At 52.2% G+C, this 22,991-nt stretch overlaps 1 protein-coding gene and 1 long non-coding RNA gene across 5 annotated transcripts in view; one reads left to right on the top strand and one right to left on the bottom strand.

The window, feature by feature from the left end:
- The window catches only part of KIAA0513 (KIAA0513 ortholog), a 66,778-nt gene that overhangs the window by 8,036 nt on the left and 35,751 nt on the right, over positions 1 to 22,991 (bottom strand). For 2 of the 4 annotated variants that reach the window (XM_054534223.2, XM_063717392.1), the window contains exons 2-10: positions 18,959 to 19,459; positions 14,459 to 14,558; positions 13,337 to 13,410; positions 10,479 to 10,549; positions 8,751 to 8,958; positions 7,931 to 7,971; positions 7,384 to 7,462; positions 5,034 to 5,111; positions 3,832 to 3,861 (exon numbers count right to left, since the gene is read on the bottom strand). In XM_054534223.2, the coding sequence (XP_054390198.1) occupies positions 3,832 to 3,861; positions 5,034 to 5,111; positions 7,384 to 7,462; positions 7,931 to 7,971; positions 8,751 to 8,958; positions 10,479 to 10,549; positions 13,337 to 13,410; positions 14,459 to 14,558; positions 18,959 to 19,287 (1,010 nt within the window). In that variant the 5' untranslated portion in view covers positions 19,288 to 19,459. The remainder of the gene's footprint in view (positions 1 to 3,831; positions 3,862 to 5,033; positions 5,112 to 7,383; positions 7,463 to 7,930; positions 7,972 to 8,750; positions 8,959 to 10,478; positions 10,550 to 13,336; positions 13,411 to 14,458; positions 14,559 to 18,958; positions 19,460 to 22,991) is intronic. The other 2 variants (XM_002826717.5, XM_063717393.1) reach the window with 1 other exon arrangement.
- LOC129050858 (uncharacterized) lies at positions 5,118 to 10,149 on the top strand. Its single transcript, XR_008514720.2, has 4 exons — positions 5,118 to 5,431; positions 6,135 to 6,564; positions 7,142 to 8,896; positions 9,904 to 10,149. It is a non-coding gene; the product is annotated as an uncharacterized LOC129050858 (long non-coding RNA).

Below are 22,991 nucleotides of genomic sequence, written 5' to 3'. Positions count from 1 at the left end.
ATAAGATAAAGAGACATGGAAACCAAAGTGCTCTTTATGGCCCTGAAGGTGCGGAGCGCCACGCGGCTATCCAGGCATTCTACAGGCAGCGAGGCTGGCCCCAGAGCCTCACTACGGTTGGAGAGTGGGGTCTGGGCCTGTCCTCGGGGGAGAAACCTCCAGAGAGGGAGGGGACCTGCCCAACGTCCCAGGACAGCGGGCCTTGGTGGCCCAGGCAACGTTTTCAGACTCACACCTGTGTCTCCTGACCAGCCTGACAGGCCCAGCGAGGTGCGACATCCTGGGGCCAGCTGCGGATGGCAGCTTCCACAGAGGCCGAGGGCGCTGAGGGCCACACTGTCCCCTGTCTGCAGAGGGCTGTGCCCTGCTCAGCTGTGGTTTCTCCATGTTGGCTTCCTCGAGGCCCTCAATGCTCTCTCTAGTCCCCTCCCTGAATAACACAGACCAGGCCCCCACGCTTCCCGCCAGCGTCTTTGACCGTGACCCTGTGAATGCTGTGGACCTTGGTGAAGACAGCACCCAGGCGTGAGAACAAAGTGCTGAAAACCCAATAAGATGGCATCGGCCGAGGTTTGCACGAGCTTCAGGAGCCGGCGGGGACCCTGATGCGTTCTCCGCACAAGGCCTGAAGTGGGAGGGTGTTCTGAGCGTTCACCTGCTGCGTGCTTTAGAGGGGAGTGCTGTTAATCCCTCACCTGTCCAGGGCAGAACAAGGGGGCTCCCCACCTCTTCCCCACCCCTCACTGCCACAGAGCTTTCCTGTGGTGCCGGCTCCTTCCCCTCCCTCCAGGGCCTGGGGCCTCCCCGACCCTCACACAACTCCCTGGACACCACGTCCATCTGAGAAGCTACCTGCAGAAGCAGCTGTGAACGTGGAGACACTAATTTGAGCCCCTTTCCCCCTAAAAAGAAAACTGGACGGATGAGTCTGACTCAGATAAGGTTGAGAGGAAGATGAAAGAAAGGGGAGAAGGATGGTATGAGAGGGTGAGAGGTTGGGATCATGGAGAAGCCAGAGGAAGAGAAACAAAACAAAGGAACATGAACTCCTGGCTCCTCGCCACCCCCTGGCCCACGAGAGGTCACTGGCACTGCTGCAGCTTAGCAGGGGTCACAGGACATCAGGGGCATGATGGGGGTGACAGACAAAGGTCACTCCCAGCCTTCTCGTGCCGATGGCAGGATGCCCACAAAGACACCAGAATATACTTCCAGGTACTCTGCAGAGTCCCATCCCATTTCCTTCCTACTGTCCTTCCCCGAAACAGCCACCCTGAGGGTTGTCCAGACAAATAAACCCCTGCGCCCCCCGCAGGCCTGCTGTGCACAGCTGTGCAGGTTGCGCCCTGCACAACCCCAGACCACACAAGAACGGCTCCCTTGGAGTTGTGCAGCACAGCAGCCCTGACCCCTCCTCTTCCTGAGCCAGATGAGGAGGCGATTCTTCTTGCCATGGTGAGGACGAAAGCTGGGACATTTAACCTGACGTCTCAAGAAAGAGGTAAACGGTCACTGGCAGTAGCAGATCAGGTAATGCCCACGATAAAATCACTTCTTACAACTGAGTTCAGGCCGGGTGCGGTGGCTCATGCCTGTCATCCCAGCACTTTGGGAGGCCGAGGCAGTCAGATTACCTGAGTTCGGGAGTTCAAGACCAGCGTGGCCAACATGGCAACCCTGTCTCTACTAAAAATACAAAAATTAGGCCGGGCGCGGTGGCTCATACCTGTAATCTCAGCACTTTGGGAGGCTGAGACAGGTGGACCACCTGAGGTCAGGAGTTTGAGACCAGCCTGAACAACATGGTGAAACCCCATCTGTACTGAAAATATGAAATTAGCAGGGCATGGTGGTGGGTGTCTCTAATCCCAGCTACTCGGGAGGCTGAGGCAGGAGAATCACTTGAACCCGGGAGGCAGAGGTTGCAGTGAGCCGAGATCACACCATTGCACTCCAGCCTGGGCAACAAGAGTGAAACTCCATCTCAAAAAAAAAAAAAAAAAGAGAACAAAAAGAAAAATTAGTCATGTGTGGTGGCGGGCACCTGTAATCCCAGCTACTCGGGAGGCTGAGGCAGGAGAACCACTTGAACCCGGGAGGCAGAGGTTACAGTGAGCCAAGATCGCACCACTGTACTCCAGCCTGGGTAACAAGAGCAAAAGTCTGTCTCAAAAAAAAAAAAAAAAAAAAAAGAAAAAGAAAAGAAAAGAAAAATTAGCTGGGTATGGTGGTGGGCACCTGTAATTCTAGCTACTCGGGAGGCTGAGGCAGGAGAATCACTGGAACCCAGGAGGTGGAGGTTGCAGTGAGCTGAGATTGCGCCACTGCACTCCAGCCTGGGCAACAGAGCGAGACTCCATCTCAAAAAAAAAAAAAAAAATTAAAAGAGTTCAATTTCCAGTACTGGTCAAGCTCTGACACTGGGCAGCGAGCTGAACATGCATCTACACCACTACGGTGGGAATCTGGACGGGACCAACCACCTGCTGAGAGGGAAACCTTCTGAAATGGAGAATCGTCTGCCTCTGTACACAGAGAGGATGATAATGGCATCTTGCTGTCAGCAGAGGTTACCAAAAAAGAGATGGCATGTTGGAAGCATGAGGTTGCCTGGGGACTTGGAGGCAACCTCGCCCCCTGCCACCTGCCTCAATCTCAAAACAATATTCAGCCTTCTTCTGGGGAAGGCTCAGGGGCTGGTCAGAGATGAGGAGCTGGTGCAGAGCTATGGGTGGTCAAAGCGAATCTGCCCCGGTGAGAAGGCCCAAGAGGCCAGCTGTCCCCTCAGCTGAGCTCAGGACAGACCACCCCTCCCCAGCAGCACCAACGAGCTCTCAGAGGATGCTGGAATGCTCCCAGCCCTCCTCCGGCCAGGGCTGTGGGGCTGACTCGTTCCTGGAAGGCTGGTTAATCACACAGTCACCCAGAGTCAGTGAAAACCCAGGGGCTTTGTTTATGAAAGGAGGTGTTTGTGAGGCCTAAGTGCTCCTTTGAAAGCCATAAGTCTGCATAAGAAACGCGATTGCTCACGACAATAAACACTACAAACACATCACTGATTAGAGGAGGCAACTTCACGAATCCTCCAACGAAAGAGACATCGTATCAGGGACTCTATTTGAAGAGGCAGATCGGCAACTCTAAGAATACATCACACAGGATTCCAGCCCACAGAAAGGGGAACAGAGAGAGTCAGACCCCTCTGTGGGCTGGCAGGAAACAGCCCCATTCTCGGATTTCCTCGGGGGCCCCTCGCACCCCCATCCCTGAGTGGCTGGGAAAGTGGGAGTGTGTCCTTCTTCCGTGCCTCCCTCAAACTGGCGGCCCCGGCACACCCGAGAGTGGGTGGTGTTGCAAACAGGACAGGCTCTGCACCCCCCTGGGCTTCCCAGATGGGCGGGACCCACTCCTCCAGGTGAACAGTGAGGCCAAGGGCGAGGGTTTCAGGTCTGCTCAGAAGGGGCCGGAGTGGCTGGTGGAGAGCACGGCTGGCTCAGAACCGGAGCCCGCTTTCCCCAGCGTCACCGCCTTTGCCTCTCGAGCTCATGCTGTCGCCAGAGCGTCTCAAGGTGTCACATTTGCTTTCTGACTATTTCGGAGTGCTCCGGCCTTGGCAGGCTCCCACCTGCCCAGTTCTGGGACGCATCGCCAGCCTGCCCTAGCGCTGGCCTCACCTCCCCAGGGCTGCCCTCCCCGCCGGCCACCAGGCTGCACCTGCGTCTGGGCTGTGCCTGCCGCAGCAGCTCAGCACAGTGCACAGCCCCCACCCTGCAGTGGCCTTCGCAGGAGCCCGCACTGTAAAATGGAACAAAGTCACGTGGACACACACACCTCTTCTCCTCCTCCTCTCCAGCATCCCCTCTGGAGCGGCAGCAGAAACAGGTAAACAAAGGAACATGTCAAAGTCATGCAAGATATGTGGATGGTAAAAAGAGAACAAGCAGAGGAGGGTTATTACAGGCAGAAACGGAGCGGGACAGAGAAAGACAGGATATTCGAAATAAATTCACTTCCTAGAAGTCTGAGAACTACAGAGGCAACGCCCCTCCGCCTAGAGGTATCTAAGCATTTCCCTGTTCTGGTCTCCTGGCACAGCGGGGTCTCTCGAGGGTCCTCGGGCCGTCTCAGCGTCTTTCCCTCTCCACGAGCCCCTCTGCCTCCCCAGGAAATGCGGCCACGGCAGAATGCTCTGGGCCTCCCGCCCCCAGAGGGTTTTAGCTGTCTCCAGAGGGAAGAGTTTCACTTGAGACACGGCAAGTGCTGGTAGACTCGAGTGTTCCCCCCAACAGCAGCCATCTGCCCACTCTCCTGACAGGGGTTAAGGGTAGAGGGTCTCCCCAGTGTTACAGAGGGAGGGATGTGCTTTATTAATGAGGAGACCAGGGCCCTGAGAGGTTCAGAGACTTCAGTCACATGACTGGAAGGGGCTCCCCCAGGGGCTGCCGTCCCTCGCTGTCATGTGGCTGCACACGGTGGACGGCACCTTTGCTTGCTATGGCATCGGCCCCCGGGGGGTGGATGCCAGCCCCTCCCCTCTGCCATGTGCGAGGTGGCCCTCAGTGAAGCTGGGAAGGTCTGCTCAGGCTGCAGACCCAAGAGGTGAGTTGCGAGCGGCAACTGCATTCCCCAGGCACCAGCTCTCGAGGGCAGTCTCGGGGATGGTGGCCAGCCCTTCCTCCCAGGACCCTGCTCCAGGCGTTCATCCTCAGGATGCTGATTTTGTCCAGCAAACAGCAGGGTGGGCCCAGCAGCGGGGGTCCTGATGGTCTTAGTGGGAGTTTGCATTTTTAGGAGGGTCAGGCCAAGTCATGCCAGAGCCCCAGGACAGAAAGCGCTCATGCAAGCTGAGCACCCCCACCCATGAAGCTGTGACCCCTCAGGCAGCTTGCAGGGCACCAGGGCCACGACGGGGTGAAGAAAAAACAGACACGTCCACTCAGCTGCTCTTCTGCTCTCCTCTTCCGAAACCGGGAAATAAAGCCACTCCCTGGTCCTTTTTCCTGAGGCCAAATGGGGCCACACTTTGCTCCTACCTGGTAGTGGGAGATCGCTTTGTCCTCTCACAATGGACAGCGTCAAAAAAGGCTGCATTCCAGAACCTCAGCGTGTGCCTGCAAGACAGAGCCCCAGTCACACTCTCTCCAAGGGGAGGCAGGGAGGACACGGGTTCTGGGCCCCTTGAGGGATAAACAAGGGAAGTGTCTCACATCTGTCTGAGCTTCTAAAAAGTCTCAGAGAGGTAGGGCTGAGAAGGAAAAACTGAGCATATGGCTTGATCTAATTACAGCTGTTTCCCTGGGGCTCCCAGTGGCTGCGTATCTCTTAGGAGAGATGGCGCAAGTGGGAGGGAAAGCTATGATAACCTGGGCTGCGCTGCAGGCAGGAGGGCACCGGCAGGCAGAGTTGAAGCCACCATCTGTAGGAAACGGAGGTGGGTCGTTTTCTTCTTCTGCCTTTCCCGTTGGGACTCCCAAGAGGAAGCAGAGGGCTGGGAAAATGTGCTTTTCTACATCAGGGTCTAGTAATATAAATGGCAACCAGGCAGGGACTCCTCGTGTGCTGAGCGAACTAATGTTCATAGGGATACTCAAGGAAAAAAACATTCTTATTTTATTTTATTTTTTTTGAGATGGAGTTTCACTCTTGTTGCACAGGCTGGAGTTCAATGGCACGATCTCGGCTCACTGCAACCTCTGCCTCCCAGGTTCAAGCATTCTCCTGCCTCAGCCTCCCGAGTAGCTGGGATTACAGGCATGCGCCACCACACCCAGCTTATTTTGTATTTTTAGTAGAGATGTGGGTTTTGCCATGTTGACCAGGCTGGTCTCGAACTCCCGACCACAGGTAATCCACCCGCCTTGGCCTCCCAAAGTGCTGGGATTACAGGCATGAGCCACTGTGCCCAGCAGAAAAAATCTTCTTTAAGAACATCAGGGGTTGGCAAACTATGGTGTGTAGGCTGAAGCGGGCCAGTGGCTTGTTTCTGTAAATAAAGTTTTATTGGAACAAGCCACGCTCATACATTTATACAACGTCTCTGGTGGTGTTCACGCTACAACAGCATAGTGGTGTGGCTGCAGCAGAGACCATCTGGCCCGCAAAGTCTAACATATTTATTATCTGGCCCTTCACAGAAAAGTTTGCCAAGTGACAATGAAAAGACAGCAGCCAAGTCAAGGACAGAGGAGCTGAGCTGAATCACCAGACGGCGGGACAAAGCGGGCCAGCTTCTCCCTGTCCTCTGCTTCCATGGGAACCAGGTCCAGCCTCCTCAAGGGCCTTCCTGACAGCTCCAGCCCTGCCCTCTGCCCTCTGGGTCCTGGCAGCACTCCCTGGCCAAGCTCGTCAAGCAGCCCTTGCTTGGTTAACGGGCAAAATGCACCACAGCCAACTGCGATCTTCAGGGGAGGGAGGGCCTGTCTGACACTGATTCCAGGTGCTAGCAAAGCACTCTAAAATATGTCGAGGAGAGGCTTCAGAGAGATTAACGCAGCACGACCATCATGTGCAGAGCCGGGCCATATGCCAGGGTGGCCAAGATTTCCTCTGCAACACTGGTCTCATGTATGTATATGTAAGAGCTTAATTAGGATCTAATTCACATGCCATGAAATTCACCCTCTAAAACATACAATTCAGTGATTTTTAGTGTATTCACAGAGTTGTGCAGCCACCACCATTTCCAGAACATTCTCACCCCATAAAGAAACCCCAACCCCATCAGCAGTCACGCCCTGCTCCCCATTCCCCACCCTCTGCCCGGGCAATCAGTCATCTGCTGTGTCTCTAGGAATCTGCTGTTCTGGACATTTCATAGGGATGATACAATACTTGGGCTTCTGTGTCTGGCTTCTTCCACTGAGTTTCACAATGTTTCCCAGGTCTACCCCTGCTGCAGCGTGGAGCAGCATGCCATTCCTTTTCATGGCTGGCTAATATTCCATGCAATGGATGGACCACATTTTGTTTACCCATTCATCACTGGACAGCCATGAAGGTGGTTTCCACCTCGGGGCCATAATAAACGACGTTGCTGCAGACATTTGTGTACAAGGTTTTGTGAGGACATGTTTTTCTCTTGGGCGACTCCTAGGAGTGGAGCTGCTGGGTCACAGGGTAACTCTGTGTTTCACCTTTAAAGGAACTGCCAGACTGTTTCTCAGCGGCTGCTCCATTTACATTGCTCCTAGCCGTACAGGAGATCTCCAATTTCTCCACATCCTCACCAATGCCTGTGAGTGTTCATCTTTTTATTCTGCCACCCTGGTGAGTGTGAGAATTCTGCCATTCTGATGGGGACAAAGGCAGCTAGAAGTGATCCCGGGGAGTGACTGCTGGCCCCATCAGTAAGAGGGTGACGGAAAGCCGCGGGCTTGGCCTTACCAGATGGGCTGCTGCTTCAGGTGCGTGTACAGGTAGATCTTCTCCCCCTTCTTTTCGTCCTCGGGGCTGTACACGGTCACTGCGGGAGGAGAGAGAAAGGCTGAAAGCAGCTCTGGTTGCGTACCTGCTGTTGGCAAACCCCAGTGACAGCCTCCCAGCAGCCAGTTTCTCCCCGAATGTCACAGAAACACGTGGTGCAAACCCCACCATGGCTTTTCTGCTAGCCATAGCCAGTAACAGTGCTCTTCCCACCCGGCAATAAGGACTTCTTCTGAGGGATGCTTCCGTAGCATGGCCACAGCCCCTCGAGGTAACCCTTAGCCTTCCTGGGATAAGGAATTTAGTTCCTCCTGAGAAAAGTGGCTCTTCCACAGAAACTCAGTGAGAAAATACAAGCACGGGAGCTGGGAAGCAACTGGGGCATCACCCACGGCAAGGTTCCCATGCTCCGTGGAGGCAGGAAAGCCCCAGAGGCCGTGCACCTGCTTGTGTACTGGCTGAGGGGGTGTGGGCCATGCGTCTCCTGCTGCTGCCTGGGCAGACTCACCAGCCCTGGGCCGCTTCTCCTGGGGTTTGTTCTCATCTTCCCTGAGGGAGAGAAGGCACCATGATGACAAACGCGACTCACACCACACTTTCTCAACTCAAAGACGCTGTTCTACACTTCTCAGGTGGGACTGAGTACATTTAATATAGCTTGCTCTGAAAAGCCTTTTATGAAATCAAGGCTCTATTTGTCAACCGCCAGTGTTTCAGAATTCAGGAAATGTGGCATTGAGGTTTCTTTATGTCATTTTCTCTGAATCCAAAGCTGAATGGGGTAGAGGAGGAGGCCAAGGCACCTGGCTGTGGCCCAGCCATGAGTGGGAACAGGGGACCCCGGGGGCTCCCTCTGGCTGCCGCATCCCTCTTCCTTGTGGAAGTCATAGCTTCTATGCGTCTACTTCTGATGTGCCCGTCCCCAAAGCATTCCTCGAGTGTCTGTCAGAGCCCTGCTCTCCTGGGGACAGTTTTTTCTCCTGCAACTCAAGACCGTGTTCCACAAGCACTCACTGTTGGTCCAGCCAGGGGATGGAGGGGACAGAGGAGACAGAAGGAAGGGCTGCAGTTCCCTCTGCCATCTGACAATCCCTTGGGCTCCTCATCAGTCCCAGGGAGTGTGGCCCCCAGGGACATCCCTGCATGTCGGTGGGGAGCTTGGCTTTGCAGACCATAGCAAGCTGTGGGGGCAGAAGCGGCTGGGCAGCGCAGTGTTCCTGACAGTCTCTGGGCCTCACCCGCACCCTCCCTGCTGCCCCCGCCCGAGCTCCACACCAGCCTCTCCCCCAGTCCCCTGCAGGTGGGAGGGACCCCAAGGCCACACGTACTCGTTCCTCCTGGCCAGGGGCCCCTTCAGCTTGGTCTCCAGCCCCCCGAAGAAGCCCTTGACATTCTCAGTCCTGGCCGAGGTGTTCTTCAGCAACCGCTCGGCGATGTCCTTCTTCTCGGCCAACCAGCTGTTTGCTGATTTCAGGTAGGAGTCGATGCTGCCCGCGGGCTTCTCCCGGGACTCTGGGGGCAGCAGCTGCGGTTTTCCTTGGATGAGAGAGGGAACAAGACGAGGCCAGTGAGGCTGGGGTATGCGCTTGCTAACTGCAGAGGCCCAGAGGGAGCCCGGCAGGGGTCCTGTGCAGTGGGGATACAGGAGCCTCCCTCCTCAGCCCAGGACAGGGGTGGTGCAGGCTCAGCTGGCCCAGGATGAGGAAATGGGGGCCCTGCTCCCTGTGAGCGCCCCCAGCACCTGCTGTGCACAGAGAAGCCACTAGGAGCAGGCAGGGAGCAAAGTAGACGCAGGCAGGAGGAGCCAGGCCCAAATGGCAGGGTCTGCAGGCAGGCGAGGACAGAGGCCCGACCATGCCAGTGCCAGGGAGGCAGAAGCCGGCTGGGCACCAGGCCCCTGGAATGGGAATGTGGAGACAGCGGGTTGCAGGGGGGGGCCCTGGAGTAGCAGTCTGGGCAGCACCCAAACTCCCTTAGCCAATGGATGGACATGAGGCCCTGGCGCCCCCACAGGATGAGGCACCTCCACGGGCCTCAGTGCCCACTATAGGTCAAAGGCCCTCTGCAGGCCTCAGTGGGGTGTCCTCGTTAGCTGAAGCCACTGTGGGTAGCCCTGTCTCAGGAAGCAGCGTCTATTCATTATGTGTCTATCCGTTCTTCAAAAAGGAGGAGCCACAGGTTGTACTGGGGGGTTCCCACCCCATCCAAAGCAGCCGACGTGTGGCCTGGCAGGAAGGGCCTACCCACTGGTGTGGCTGGGACACCAGCCATGGCAGTTGGACCAACTGAACTGAGGGGTGTGGAGAGGATGGCTGTGGGAGGGGGAGGGGATACATACACCCCAAGAGTGAGCACGCGGGTCCCGAGAGAAGATAGTACGGGGGGCCAGGGCCTAGCACCTCCCTGACCCAGCTCCAGTCCACGTGGAGGCTTCCAGCAACCTTCCACTTATGGTGGCCTGAATGAGTCCTGTTGCTGCAGCCCAAGGAGACTCAACGCAGGAAGCCCTTGAGCTCCAACGTACCAGAAAGTTCCAATGCAATGAGGCGGAAGAGATGTCCTAGCCTCAGCATCAAGAACAGTCCGCACTCCTCATAAGCCATCTCCAGCCCATCCCTGGGAACTCTCTGCAGCTTCAGATCCTAGACTGCTCCTCCCCACCACCCTCCAACAACCAACTGTGTCTTGTTTTGGTAAAACATAAAACTGGTATCTTCACATCCAGCAGTTCCTGTCTCCACTATGAAACGTCCTGCCTAGCATGTTTCTTTTCTCATCTCCTACCAGCTCGGGAGTTTCCTTTGCACTCTGGTCTGTCAACCTACTGCCCCAGGAGAGTTTCCTTAGTACCCTGGGCAGTCAACCTCCTGCCCCACGATTCGGACCGTGTTTTCTCCGAAGTCTCACTCCTCCCTAACATCAGCTTCCTCTGTTCTTTGGAGGCCCCATAGCTTTTGCTTTTAATCATGAAGAAAGCTTCCTCTGGCACCACATTATCAGCTGATGAGCCTCAGGTTTCCGTGGGTGAGCCCCACATCAGCCCACCCATGTCTTACCGATGTGGTAGTAGGTGAAGCACATGGTCATGAGGTTCTTGGCAGGCCCAAAGTCATCCATCTGATGACACCTGAAACAAGAGGCAAGGCTCACAGCTAAAGATCGCTCCACCTGCTTCTCCCTGCAAGTCGGTCAGACATCACTGAGACACTTGACACATGCGTCCCAATTAATATCTTCCCCACTGGAGACACACAAAACAATCTCTCCGAGTTCCATTAGGAGAGCTACACATAGGCACATGGCCTGGGACTGATTCTGAACGGGAAGGAGTTTGTGGTCTGCCTGCCCGGCTTCTTTCACTGGAAAGGTGAAAGCCCAGGCCTGGGAAGCTCAACTTGACGCCCAGGAGCAGAGCCAGGATGAGAAGCTAGGCCTCAAGTCTCAGTGCAAACCCATGGCCCAGGCCGCCCAGCCCTCCAGCCCTTGCTTTCTCGGGAATTAGCAGTAAGTTGGATGACCTTCCCTGCATCCATGGTTCTCAGGCTCCCGCCCACAGCATCTGCAGTGGGGTGTCAGGAGGTGGAGCCTCTGATTCAACAGGTCTTGGTCTTGGGTCGGGCCATTCCTTTGCATTGTAGGTTTCTTTGCCTTTCTATCCTGATCCCTTTTAGACTTTCCTTTCCTGTTTAAGTTTTAACCTTGGACAATTCTTACTTTACAAGTCAAAAGAAATTATCTAGACAAAGGGATTAAAGGCCATTTTTATCTGTTTATATAAAAAACTAATCAACTAAACTAGTAATAAAACTATAAAAGACTAAAAGTAAAAACTAACTTTTTACTTTAGATGTTTAACAAACTAAAGATTATAAAACTAAAAAATCCCATGTTGTTTAAATATTAAAAGGGTTTTTGTTTCACTTTGTTTTTGCAACTATACAAACATATATATGCTCAGGGACCAAGTGATGGCAAGAATTTTTGTGTTTGGCAGGGTTGGGACTTTAATCCCCTCCCTCCCCAGCGTTACTTATGTAAGACAAAAAACTCAAAGGAAAATGGAGAATTACTTTCAGCCTAGTGCAAATTTAAAAAAAGAAAGAAAATGATGAATTAGAAATATGCAAAATGGGAATTCATGACAATGCCTGTAACTGCGACTGTTGGAAACTGAAGTATCTCAATTGCATGAGAGAGTGTTCATGAAAGGCAATCTGGAAGGCCTGTTTTAAACCACTGCCCTCTTGGCCGAAGGTGAGGACTCACTCAACCTCTTTCAGTGGTTTCTTAGCCCTCCCCTGGCCAGCTCTGAAGGCCAGACCTCAGAGGGGAAATGGATCCTGGACTTGGGGTATCCTGAGCAAGAGCAGGAAAAATAGGGATACTCCTTTTGTTGGTCTTTTTCCAGTATATGCCCAAATTCAAAGAGAAAGAGAGAAAGTGGAGAGACATGAAGCAGGAGAACTGGGACTCAAGAGAGCAGGCTGGGTGTGGTGCTTCACGCCTGTAATCCTAGCAATTTGGGAGGCTGACGAAGGAGGATCCCTTGAGCCCGGGAGTTTGAGACCAGCCTGTTGACTTCATCTCTACTAAATATATATATATGTGTGTGTTTGTGTGTGTGTATGTGTGTGTGTGTGTGTATATATATATATGGAATATGGCCAGGTGTGGTGGCTCACTCCTGTAATCCCAGCACTTTGGGAGGCTGAAGCAGGTGAATCACTTGAGGTCAGGAGTTCGAGACCAGCCTGGCTGACATGGTGAAACCCTGTCTCTACTAAAAATACAAAAATTAGCTGGGCGTGATAGTGCGTACCTGTAGTCCCAGCTACTCAGGAGGCTGAGGCAGGAGAATTGCTTGAACCCAGGAGGCGGAGGTTGCAGTGAGCCGAGATCCCACCACACTCCAGCCTGGGTGACAGAGCAAGACTCTGTCTCAAAAAAAAAAAAAAAAAAAAATGACTCAAGAGAGCAGCTATCTTTTGGTTGGGAGACAAGGAAGTAAAGGAGGGATATTTTTCAGGCCTGGAAGGATAAAACAAAGGCAGTGATGTGAGAAGGTGGCGATGGGATGAGCCAGGGACCAGGAGAGGACGTGGGGGGCCCAAAGCAGGGGCTGCTTGGAGGCCTTCTGCAGGAGATGAGGATAGTGGGGTGCAGATATGCCCAGATCAGGGCTCCCAGCCCCAGAATCCTCCTCTTGAGGCTCCAGGTCGTTCAGGCCACTGCCCAGCCTCCCCAGGGCCAAGAGGCATCCCCTCCATTTCACACCTTGGAGGCAAGAAGCTGGTCTGGTGACCCCAGAGAGTCATGCTCCTGAGAAGGGGGTCTATGCCTCATGGGGTCTGGCTCCCTAATCTCACAGGTGAGCGGGGGCAGAGACAGGATTGGCCCCAAATCTCCAGCTGGCAGCCATGCCCTTTCCACCACCCCTCACCGCCTACCAAGGGCTTCCTGTGATAAAAGGCCCCAGCAGTGCCTAATCAGTGTTCGCAGGGAAAGCTACAATCCTCCCAACATAACATTAAGTGTTTATTTGCTGGTGGGGTGGGCAGTTGAGTTTGAAGTACTTTACAATAGGAACTCGGGAAAGTGCCAGATCTCCCGAGGAGGGTTCGGCCACAGTACATCATCACCACCTGGCCCTGAGGACCCGCACAGAGGATGCTCCTCATACCCAGCTGCAGCCCTCTCATTCGCTGCCAGCTAAGGACTGCCAGCCCTGCTCCCGTGAGATGGTGGTCACGACTGTGCCTTTTAGCTGAATGCTGGGCGTAGCAGAGCAATTGCAACCTGATGACTAGTGTGGCTATGGCTCACAGCTGGGTTATGACACGGCTGGGTGGGGAGGGAGGCAGGGAGGGAAGAGGAGCTTGCCAGGACAAAGGCTTTGTGCAATGGCATTACTTACTCGAACAGCACCACTGCAAAAGACTGCACCAGGCGGTAGAAGGTTGCCTCTGAGACACACTTGGAGTTGCAGCGCTGTCCAGAAAGAGGCCAGACACATCATTGAGGTTCAGGGCGACACACGCAGCACTCAGTGAAGCTGCAGGCTTTCCACTCTCAGTGTTTCCAAATGCAGCTGGGATGGGGGCCCAGGATGGCTGCTGCCTCTGCACTGTAGAACCCGCCCCTCCTGCCAGGACCCGGGCAGAGTGCAGCCACCTGTACCCAACCATCACTGGGCAGGGCACACACAGGGGTTCCCCTCGGTGTCCTTCCCAGATTTTTAAAAGTAGGAACTTCATACACACCCACACACAGAAAGGCACCCCACAATGACAACACTGGCTGTTCCCAAATTGTGGATTTGTGGGTAATTAACTTCTCTTTGCTCATCTGCATTTTCTAATTTTTCCATGAAAAATAAATTATTTGCACTAAAATACTTAAAAACTAAAAACTTAGGCCCCTCGGGAAAAAAAAAAAAAAAAGAACCTATTGGATATTTACAAAATTTAATTCTTTTCTAAACTTTGTTAATGTATTTTTCTTCACATGGCTGTCATTGTCTTGAATATTTTTTGTTTTTTACAAAAAACCAAGCATTACGGATTAATAAAAATATGCACGCACATAATTCACATGCTTGCCTTTAAAAAATGAGCTTTTCTGGAATTTCATGAAGTTGAAAGCCCAGTTTCTTACTCTTTCCCTTGAAGTGCGACATCTAAATGAGCTACTTCCTGTTTCTCACTATTCTTTTTTAATTTTTAGAGATGGGGGGAGGGGGGACCTCACTATGTTGCCCAGGCTGGTCTCAAACTCCTGGGCTCAAGCGATCCTCCCACCTCAGACTCCCAAACTGCTGGGATTACAGGCGTGAGCCACTGTGCCCAGACTGTTTCTCACTATTCTAAACACTCCTTTTCAGAATATTTTTGGATAAGTTTTACTTTTTTTTCTGTTGGGTCCTTTCCCTTGACTCTTTTCTCCACAGTGTCATTGTAGGATAAAGTCAAATTTGTTATGCTTCACTAGATTCTTCCTTGAGAGTAAACGCCCATCCTTTCCATCGCCTCGCCCTTACCTGGGCACTCACGTATCGAGCAAACCACTCCCGGCCTTTTCCATTTTCACTGCTGCAGTACTCTCCAAACTTGGCTTTCTCCTCCTGATCCAAGTCCTCCCTAAAAAAAAAAAAAAAAAAAAAGAGCAGAGGAAAAAAAAAAAAACCTTTTCAATCCCCTGGAGCAATAGGAGAAGAGCAAGGAGAAGGAACTAATGAAATATTGCTCCCCAGACAAGCACAGACCCCGACTCCCATCAGCTCATCTCAGCCTCTGGGCGGTCCCATGAAGAAAGGGTGTTACTATTATTTCAAAGGCAAGGAGCCTGGCTTGGAGAATCACATGCCGGCTTGAGAGTGGCGAACCAGAGTTCCATCCAGGCTTCCTGGTTCCAAAGCCCATGTCTTTCCCCTGCCCCTCCTGACCCCTGCCTTGGGGAGGTCTGAGCCCGGATAAGGGCACGAACCCTAAGAGGTCTTGGTTCTCCAGCTCTCTGACTTCCCACTAGTTTTTGATGCTGAAGTCAGCATGGAACCAGCCCCTGAATTTAAGACATCCTGAATTTGCTCTGTCTCAGCATACTGATGCCAAGGTCTGAGGCCAAGAAGAAAACCATCTCCCATGTATCAGCGGGGCGCTCGCTCATCCCTCTGCACTTCTGGAGCGAGGCTGCTCATGGTCCAGGCCATCCCCTGCTGTGTGTGAGAGGGATGGAGACCAGGGACCTCCACCTCGGTGTCACCACCACTAGGATGGATAAAATGCTCACAAGATTTCAGGCCACTTCTCATCACTCTTTGTAAGGGGCCAACACTCTTTCCCAAATTTAAAGACTCAAAAATAGAGCAGAAGGCTGAAGATCACTTGGCTTATGCAATCTTCGTTTATGTTTTGCAGAAAACATCTTGGTCCTTATTTACTCTAAATACCAGCATCAGATGAAATATGTGTATCTGTAGGCTTTTGCAGTAATTTCTGGAATGCTTGTGAAGACGCATCTGACTCAGGTGTCCACATTCCATATTGCTGGCAGGCTACTGCAAATAGAGGCTGGCTTTCCTGGCAAATGAACAAACTTCTGGGCGTTTTCCCCTTTTCATTAACCGCGGTGTGCTCAGAGAAAGCGCACCCATCTCAGTGTTGGTCAAACAAAACAAGTAGGAAGCTACATCTGCTCTCCTAAAATGCACTCAAATTAAACATAAATGCATTTTTATTAATTAATTTTTTTTTTTTTGAGACAGAGTCTCACTCTGTCTTGCCCAGGCTGGAGTACAGTGGCGCAATCTCAGCTCACTGCAACCTCTGCCTCCTGGGTTCAAGTGATTTTCCTGCCTCAGCCTCCCAAGTAGCTAGGATTACAGGCACCCGCCACCACGCCCAGCTAATTTTTGTGTTTTTAGTAGAGACGGGGTTTCATCATGTTGGCCAGGCTGGTCTCAAACTCCTGGCCTTAGGTGATACACCTGCCTCGCCTCCCAAAGTGCTGGGATTACAGGTGTGAGCCACCGTGCTCAGCCCATAAATGCAGTTTTAGACAGTCAGATATTTGGATTATCATATAACGGTTCTCTTTTCTAACCACATAGAAAACTGAGGCTGGTCTCCATCAAATGAAAAGCACCCATGAATAAGGTGGAAGTCAGCCCTTGACAGTTTACACATGCGGGACTCAAATCACGGTGGAAACAATGGACTCTGCAGAGTAAAAGGCAAAATTTCTTTTTTTTTTTTTTTTTTTTGAGACAGGGTCTCCCTTTGTCACCCAGGCTGGAGTGCAGTGGTCCGATCACAGCTCACTGCAACCTAAGCCTCCCTGGCTCAATTGATCCTCCCACCTCAGCCTCCTGAATAGCTGGGACTATGGGTACATGCCACCATGCCTGGCTAATTTTTGTGGTTTTTTTTTTGTAGAGAGGGGGTTTCACTATGTTTCCTAGGCTGGTCTCAAACTCCTAGGCTCAAGAAATCTGCCCGCCTCCACCTCCCAAAGTGTTGGGAATACAGGTGCAAGCCACTGAGCCTGGCCACAAATTCTAATTGTGTTAATGAAACTGGAAAACTTTCCCTTAAGCCAGTGCCTCTCAGACGCTGATGTGTATGAACTGTCTACTGATCTTGTTAAAGGGCACGTTCTCACTCAGTGGGGCCAGGCAGGGCTCAAGACTCTGCATTTCTCACAAGCTCCCAGGAGATGCCAATGCTGCCGGCCCACACACGACACAGCAGCAAGACCATCCTTATCTACTGTGCTGCTGTGAATGGTGGAAGATCCACAATCCACACCTGAACCCCATGGTTCCGGGGTGTGTGTGCATCCTCCTTCCCCTGGCTGAGACAGTAACAGGCAGTGAACCGGGGTAGGGAAACATCAGGCTGATGCACAGATTCCCGCTTCTCAGTGGATGTCACAGCCCCAAACTCTCCCTTCCTGCTGCTCCAATTGTCAATACTCCTTATTTTACCCTCAAGAACCACAAAAGACCGGCCATCCAGGGAAGGGCCCCGTGCTAACAGCTGCTTCAGAACCAGCTGCTGGCCAGTGTGGCGGCTCGCTGCTGTCACCCCAGCACTTCGGGGGGTCGTGGCAGGAGGACTGCTTAAGGCCAGAAGTTTGAGGCTGTGCTGAGCTATGACTGCACCACTGCACTCAAGCCTGGGTGACAGAGTGAGACCTCATCTCCAAAAGAAAAAAAAACAAAAAAACAAAAAAACAAAAAAAAATGAGCTGGGCATGGTGGTGTGTACCTATAGTCCCAGCTGCTCGGGAGGCTGTGGTGGGAAGATTGCTTGAGCCCAGGAGATGGAGGCTGCAGTGAGCCGTGATTATGTCGCTGCACTCCAGCCTAGGCAACAGAGTAAGACCCTGTCTCTCTAAAAAAGAATCTGCTCCTTATGAGCACACCAGGATGGGTAACCACAGCTTTATTATCTTACGTTGCCCCTATATTTAATTTCAGTGAATCATTGCAACCTCTTAGCCAACTATAGCTGTGACAAGGAGCGCTAGGGAGTGGCTAGCCTACAAATGCTCAGATGGTCCCACACGCAGAACATGTGCCCCTTGTGTTTACCAACAATGAGGTGAGACAAGTGTCGGTGGAGTGAGAAGAAAGAGACAGTCCCTCCAAAGAATGCATGGATGGCCAGGTGTGGTGGCTCACGCCTGTAATCCCAGCACTTTGGGAGGCCGAGGCAGGCGGATCACCTGAAGTCAGGAGTTCCAGACCAGCCTGGCCAACATGGTGAAACCTCATCTCTACTAAAAATACAAAAATTGGCCAGGCGTGGTGGCTCACGCCTGTAATCTCAGCACTTTGGGAGGCTAAGGTGGGCGGATCATGAGGTCAGGAGATCGAGACCATCCTGGCTAACATGGTGAAACCCCATCTCTACTAAAAATACAAAAAACTAGCCGGGTGTGGTGGTGGGCACCTGTAGTCCCAGCTACTCGGGAGGCTGAGGCAGGAGAATGGTGTGAACCCGGGAGGCGGAGCTTGCAGTGAGCCGAGATCACGCCACTGAACTCTAGCCTGGGCCATAGAGCCAGACTCTGTCTCAAAAAACAGAACAAAAAAATACAAAAATTAGCCAGGTGTGGTGGCGCACGCCTGTAATCCCAGCTACTTGGGAGGCTGATGCAGGAGAATCGTTTGAACCCAGGAGGTGGAGGTTGCAGTGAGCTGAAATCGCGCCACTGCACTCCAGCCTGGGCGACAGCGTGAGACTCCTTCTCAAAAAAAAAAAAAAAAATGCATGGATAAAATTCAGGAACAACATGCATTGGAAAATAACAGAGCTCAGCCAGGTGCGGTGGCTAACACCTGTAATCCCAACACTTTGGGAGGCTGAGGCGGGTGGATCACATGAGGTCAGGAGTTCGAGACCAGCCTGGCCAACATGGTGAAACCCTGTCTCTATTGAAAATACAAAAATTAGCCAGGCGCGGTGGCGGGTGCCTATAGTCCCAGCTACTCGGGAGGCTGAGACAGGAGAATCACTTAAAGGTGGGAGGCAGAGCTTGCATTAAGCTGAGATCGCACCACTGCACTCCAGCCTGGGTGACAGACCCAGACTGTGTCTCAAAAAAAAAAAAAAAAAAAAAAAAAGAGAAAAAGAAAATAAAATAAACAAAAAGAAAATAATGGAGCTCACGGGGATGATGGGGACCTGTGAGCTGGGCACTCCGGAGTGCATCCCTCCAGGGATTCTCTGCATGGTTGCCCTTCCAAATCACCTGGGAGCCGCACACACTTTGACGCTGGGCCTCACCCTAGAGAACTGATATAATTGGTCTGGAGTGAAGTCCAGGCTCGGGTATTCTTTAAAAGTTCCCCACGTGGCTCTGCATGCAGCCTGGAGTGGAGTGAGGTCCCTGCAGTGGCCACCCCTGGCTGATGGGGAAATGGAAGCTCTGGCCCCAGGTGGCACCCTGGGGAGAGGCAGAGCCGAGAGCAGGAGGCGAGTCCCCTTGGGCCCTGTGGCCACGCCAGGCTGTCTCATCCACACAGGCCCCTTACCCTCCAGAGAAGATCTTCTCCACGTAGCCACGCATGAAGTCCCTGAGTGCCAGGGTCTCTTCATCCTGGGTAGACTCGGTGCTCTGGTTGGAGGAGAAGGACTCGTTGGAGGAGGAGCGGCGGTCTTGGTCCCAGGATGGGTGCGAGGGCGACTCGCCCATGTCATTCTCACTGTCCGCAGACTCAGTGGTCTCACTCTCTGACGCACCGTCCGCCAGGAAGTCATCGCCGTCCTGCAGTGCAGCGGGTGGTGCCTCCGGGGGAGAGGAGGTGGGTGCCTCAGGCCCAAAGTCGATTAGCGAGCCCACGGGGACCTCTGGAGTCTCCATGGCTCAGGGGAGCTGCTGGTGAGGCTGCCTGGAGGGGAGGCTACCTGGAGGGAAGCCCAGCAGCCTGGTGTCCCAGGTGTGTTAGTAGGAGCCCACCAAGCTCACAAGTTGCCAGTAACTGCCGGCCACCAAGAATGAGTCCTTCACAGCAGCTCACCTGGCCCTACGGCATCTAGAATGGAAACACAGACACAGACATTAGCGCCAGTCCTCACCAGAATCCCGACCTAGATCACACACTCCCTGTAAAGAGAAGAACCTCTGCTCTTCCAGAATTTGGGGTGCCTCTTTGCCATCATCTTCCTACCATCGACTGTACTGTTCAACACCTGGTACATGGTAGATCCTCAATAAATACTTGTTAAATGAATGAACAAACACTGACATCAGGATTTCAGACTGTCAGGGCACTGCCTCTGCTGGCTTCCTCCCCGCTCCAGCCCCAAGACTGAGCCCATCGCCAGGACAGAAAAGGCCCATCCTGGGCTGGAAATGGAGGATCACCAGGGACAATCCACCTGCCTGCTCGCTGTCACTGGAATCGGTGGCTACAGAAGAACCTCCCTACTGAGCAAGAGACACCTCACCTCCTGGGCTCCGACCTCCTCCTTCCTGGGCTCTGTTCTCATCAAAAACATTCCCAGACTATCCAAGGTCTATCCCCTCTCAGCACCCTTCTCAAACCCTATGATGGTTGCTAAGCACAACATTCGCCATCTGGACCTGTCCCCTCTCCCAGCACTGCAGCCCCCCTGGACAACGACACACCCCTTGGCTCCTCAGGCTGGGCAGCCCTCTCCCTTCTCCATTCCCCAACTTCTTCCTCCACCATTCCCACCCTAGAGTTCTATTCACCCCTCGAGCCTCTGCCTCGGCCACATCTTCTGAGAAGCTCCACTCTGCTCCTATTCAAAATGAATGACTGACTCCTCTGTGGGCTCTAGCATCTTATTCAGCCTCATTTATCACTCTGCTTGCTTTCCTGACAGACACCAGTATCTCTGTTTACCCGTAAAGTATACGCCCCTCCAGAGGGACCATGCCCTGGCGCCACTGTAGCCATGCTGTGCCCAGCGAGGACTCCTGACTACGTACATGTGTGTTGTATGCTTGCTGAACGAAGGAACAGACCGGATTGTGAACATGCTCACAGGGTCAGGGGAGCTGGCTACGTAGGTCACAGAGTGGCAGAGCTGGGATTTGAATCTTCGCTTCTAACCCAGGTCTCCTGACTGCTGGTTTAGAAGGTACAGAGGAACCTTCCTCACCAGTAGAGGCAGACAGCTAAGCAGGAAGGAGACACCCTCCTGACAGCCCCTCAGAGCAGAGCACACCTCTAACCTCAGCCCTGTCCCTGTTAGACCCCAAATATCTAGGACAATGCCTGCCAGTGAGGTGGCTGTGAAACTGCTGAACTGAATGCATCTTCAGAGGACAATTCAATAGCAGAATGGTCTTTTCTGCCTCTTAAGAGCTTAATGATCACCCATCGATGATGGATTCCTCCAAATTCTCCAGCCTGGGATATTTTTAAATACTCTGAGTCAGAAAGAGAAAAGGCTGGTTCCAGGTCACTAGCGTGGTGATAGGCAGGTTCAGGGGAGCCCTGCAAAGCAAGCTTCAGTCCAGAAGAGAGAAGCATAAACCTCAGCTCAGTAGAACTTTCCAGGCCAGGACAGCACCAAGGACTCTGATGAGCTCAGAAGGCAGTGGCTACAGCTCAGGGAGCTGGAGAGTAAGGAGTGGCTGGTCGGGGTCTCTCCTTGCCAGCTGCGTCCCCGGCCAGGGCCCCTACTCTCTGATGGGTCCCCCTGGCCGAGGCATCAAGATTGGATCAGAAACCCAAGGCCCTTCCACAAGCGCATTCTCACTCACCAAAGAACAGAAAACCACACACACAGTAACACGCCCGGCATTAAAAATGAAAAACCACACACTAGGAAAATGTTTACAGTAAATATAGTAGGCACATTAAGCTAGTGGTGTCTGTATTATAAATTCACACAACTCTAAAAAGTCTATATTCTAACAGCTACACAAACCACTCAAATAGGCAAGGCACGCAAAAGGAAACACAATTATAGTCCGGGTGCGGTGGCTCACGCCTGTTATCCCAGCACTTTGGGAGGCTGACGCGGGTGGATCACCTGAGGTCAGGAGTTCAAGACCAGCCTGGGCAACATGGTGAAACCCCATCTCTACTACGAATACAAAAATTAGCCAGGCATGGTGGGGCGTGCCTGTAATCCAGCTACTCAGGAGGCTGAGGCAGGAGAATTGCTTGAACCCAGGAGGCGGAGGTTGTAGTGACCCGAGATGGTGCCATTGCACTCCAGCCTGGGTGACAGCACAACTCTGTCTCAAAAAAGAAAAAAGAAATACAATTATTAAAGGCGTAGACAATTCTTCAACCCATACTAATAACCACAATATAAACATGCAAATTAAAGCCACAAGATACCATCCTATACTTCTAAATTTGCAAAAATTTAAAAACTATCTAAATACTGGTAAAGTTATGATAAAATTAACATTCTCAAACATTGCTGGAATAAGGATAGATAATACTTCAAAAGGCAATTTCTATCATTCTTATTTTTCTCTCTTCTGATTCAGGAATTCAAATGCTTGGAATTTATCCTAAGAAAATAATTCAAAACACTCAAAAAGTTATATAGAGAAAAATGCTCACTGCAACAGTATTTATAATCCTGATTAACTGGGGAGGGGGGTAGAAAAAATACCTAAATATAGTAAAATGTGCCAGGCACAGTGGCTCATGCCTGTAATCCCAACACTTTGGGAGGCTGAGGCGGGTGCATCACCTGAGGTCAGGAGTTCGAGACCAGCCTGGCCAACATGGTGAAACCCCATCTCTACTAAAAATACAAAAATTAGCCAGGCATGGTGGCGCATGCCTGTAATCCTAAACACTCAGGAGGCTGAGGCAGGAGAATCGGTTGAACCTGGGAGGCAGAGGTTGCAGTGAGCTGAGGTCAGGCCACTGCACTCCAGCCTGGGCGACAGAGCAAGTCTCCATCTCAAAAAAAAAAAAAAGTAAATAAATAAATATAGTAAAATGGTAAATACATGTTAAAAAGTTGCAGTAGTGATCAGTGTATGATACAATTCAGAAAACGTTCACTTTCTAGTGAAGTAAACAGAATATTCTTCGCTCAACCAAGGTTTACTGAATGCTCCTGCTTGCCACTCCCTGTTCAGAGGGCTGGGAATACTGAAGTGAGAGAAATTTAATTTTACTCTAATTACAATCATGTATACATATGCAAAAGCGATGGGAAAGAATGTAGAAATGTCTGGCGGTGCTGCCATCAGGGTGATTTCCTCTTTCACTTTGTTCATTATCCTAACACTGCATGGCAAATACAGTTCAGAGGGAAAAAGGAAACAAGTCACTGTCTATGGAAGCCGTTCAAGCAGTAGCGGGGCCATGTCTCTCTGCCACACATAGGAGGTTCAAGATCAAGCTGGGGCCGGGCACAGGGGCTCACGCCTTTAATCCCAACACTTTGGGAGGCCGAGGTGGGTGGCTCACCTGAGGTCAGGAGTTCAAGACCAGCCTGGCCAACATGACAAAACCCTGTCTCTACTAAAAACACAAAAATCAGCCGGGCGTGGTGGCAGGTGCCTGTAATCCCAGCTACTGGGAAGGCTGAGGCAGGAGAATCACTTGAACCCGGGAA

This window comes from Pongo abelii, chromosome 18 (assembly GCF_028885655.2).
Source record: "Pongo abelii isolate AG06213 chromosome 18, NHGRI_mPonAbe1-v2.0_pri, whole genome shotgun sequence".
NCBI classification, from domain to species: Eukaryota; Metazoa; Chordata; class Mammalia; order Primates; family Hominidae; genus Pongo; species Pongo abelii.
Note: the sequence above shows the minus strand (reverse complement) of the source record. Positions and strands in the feature narration are given on the sequence as shown.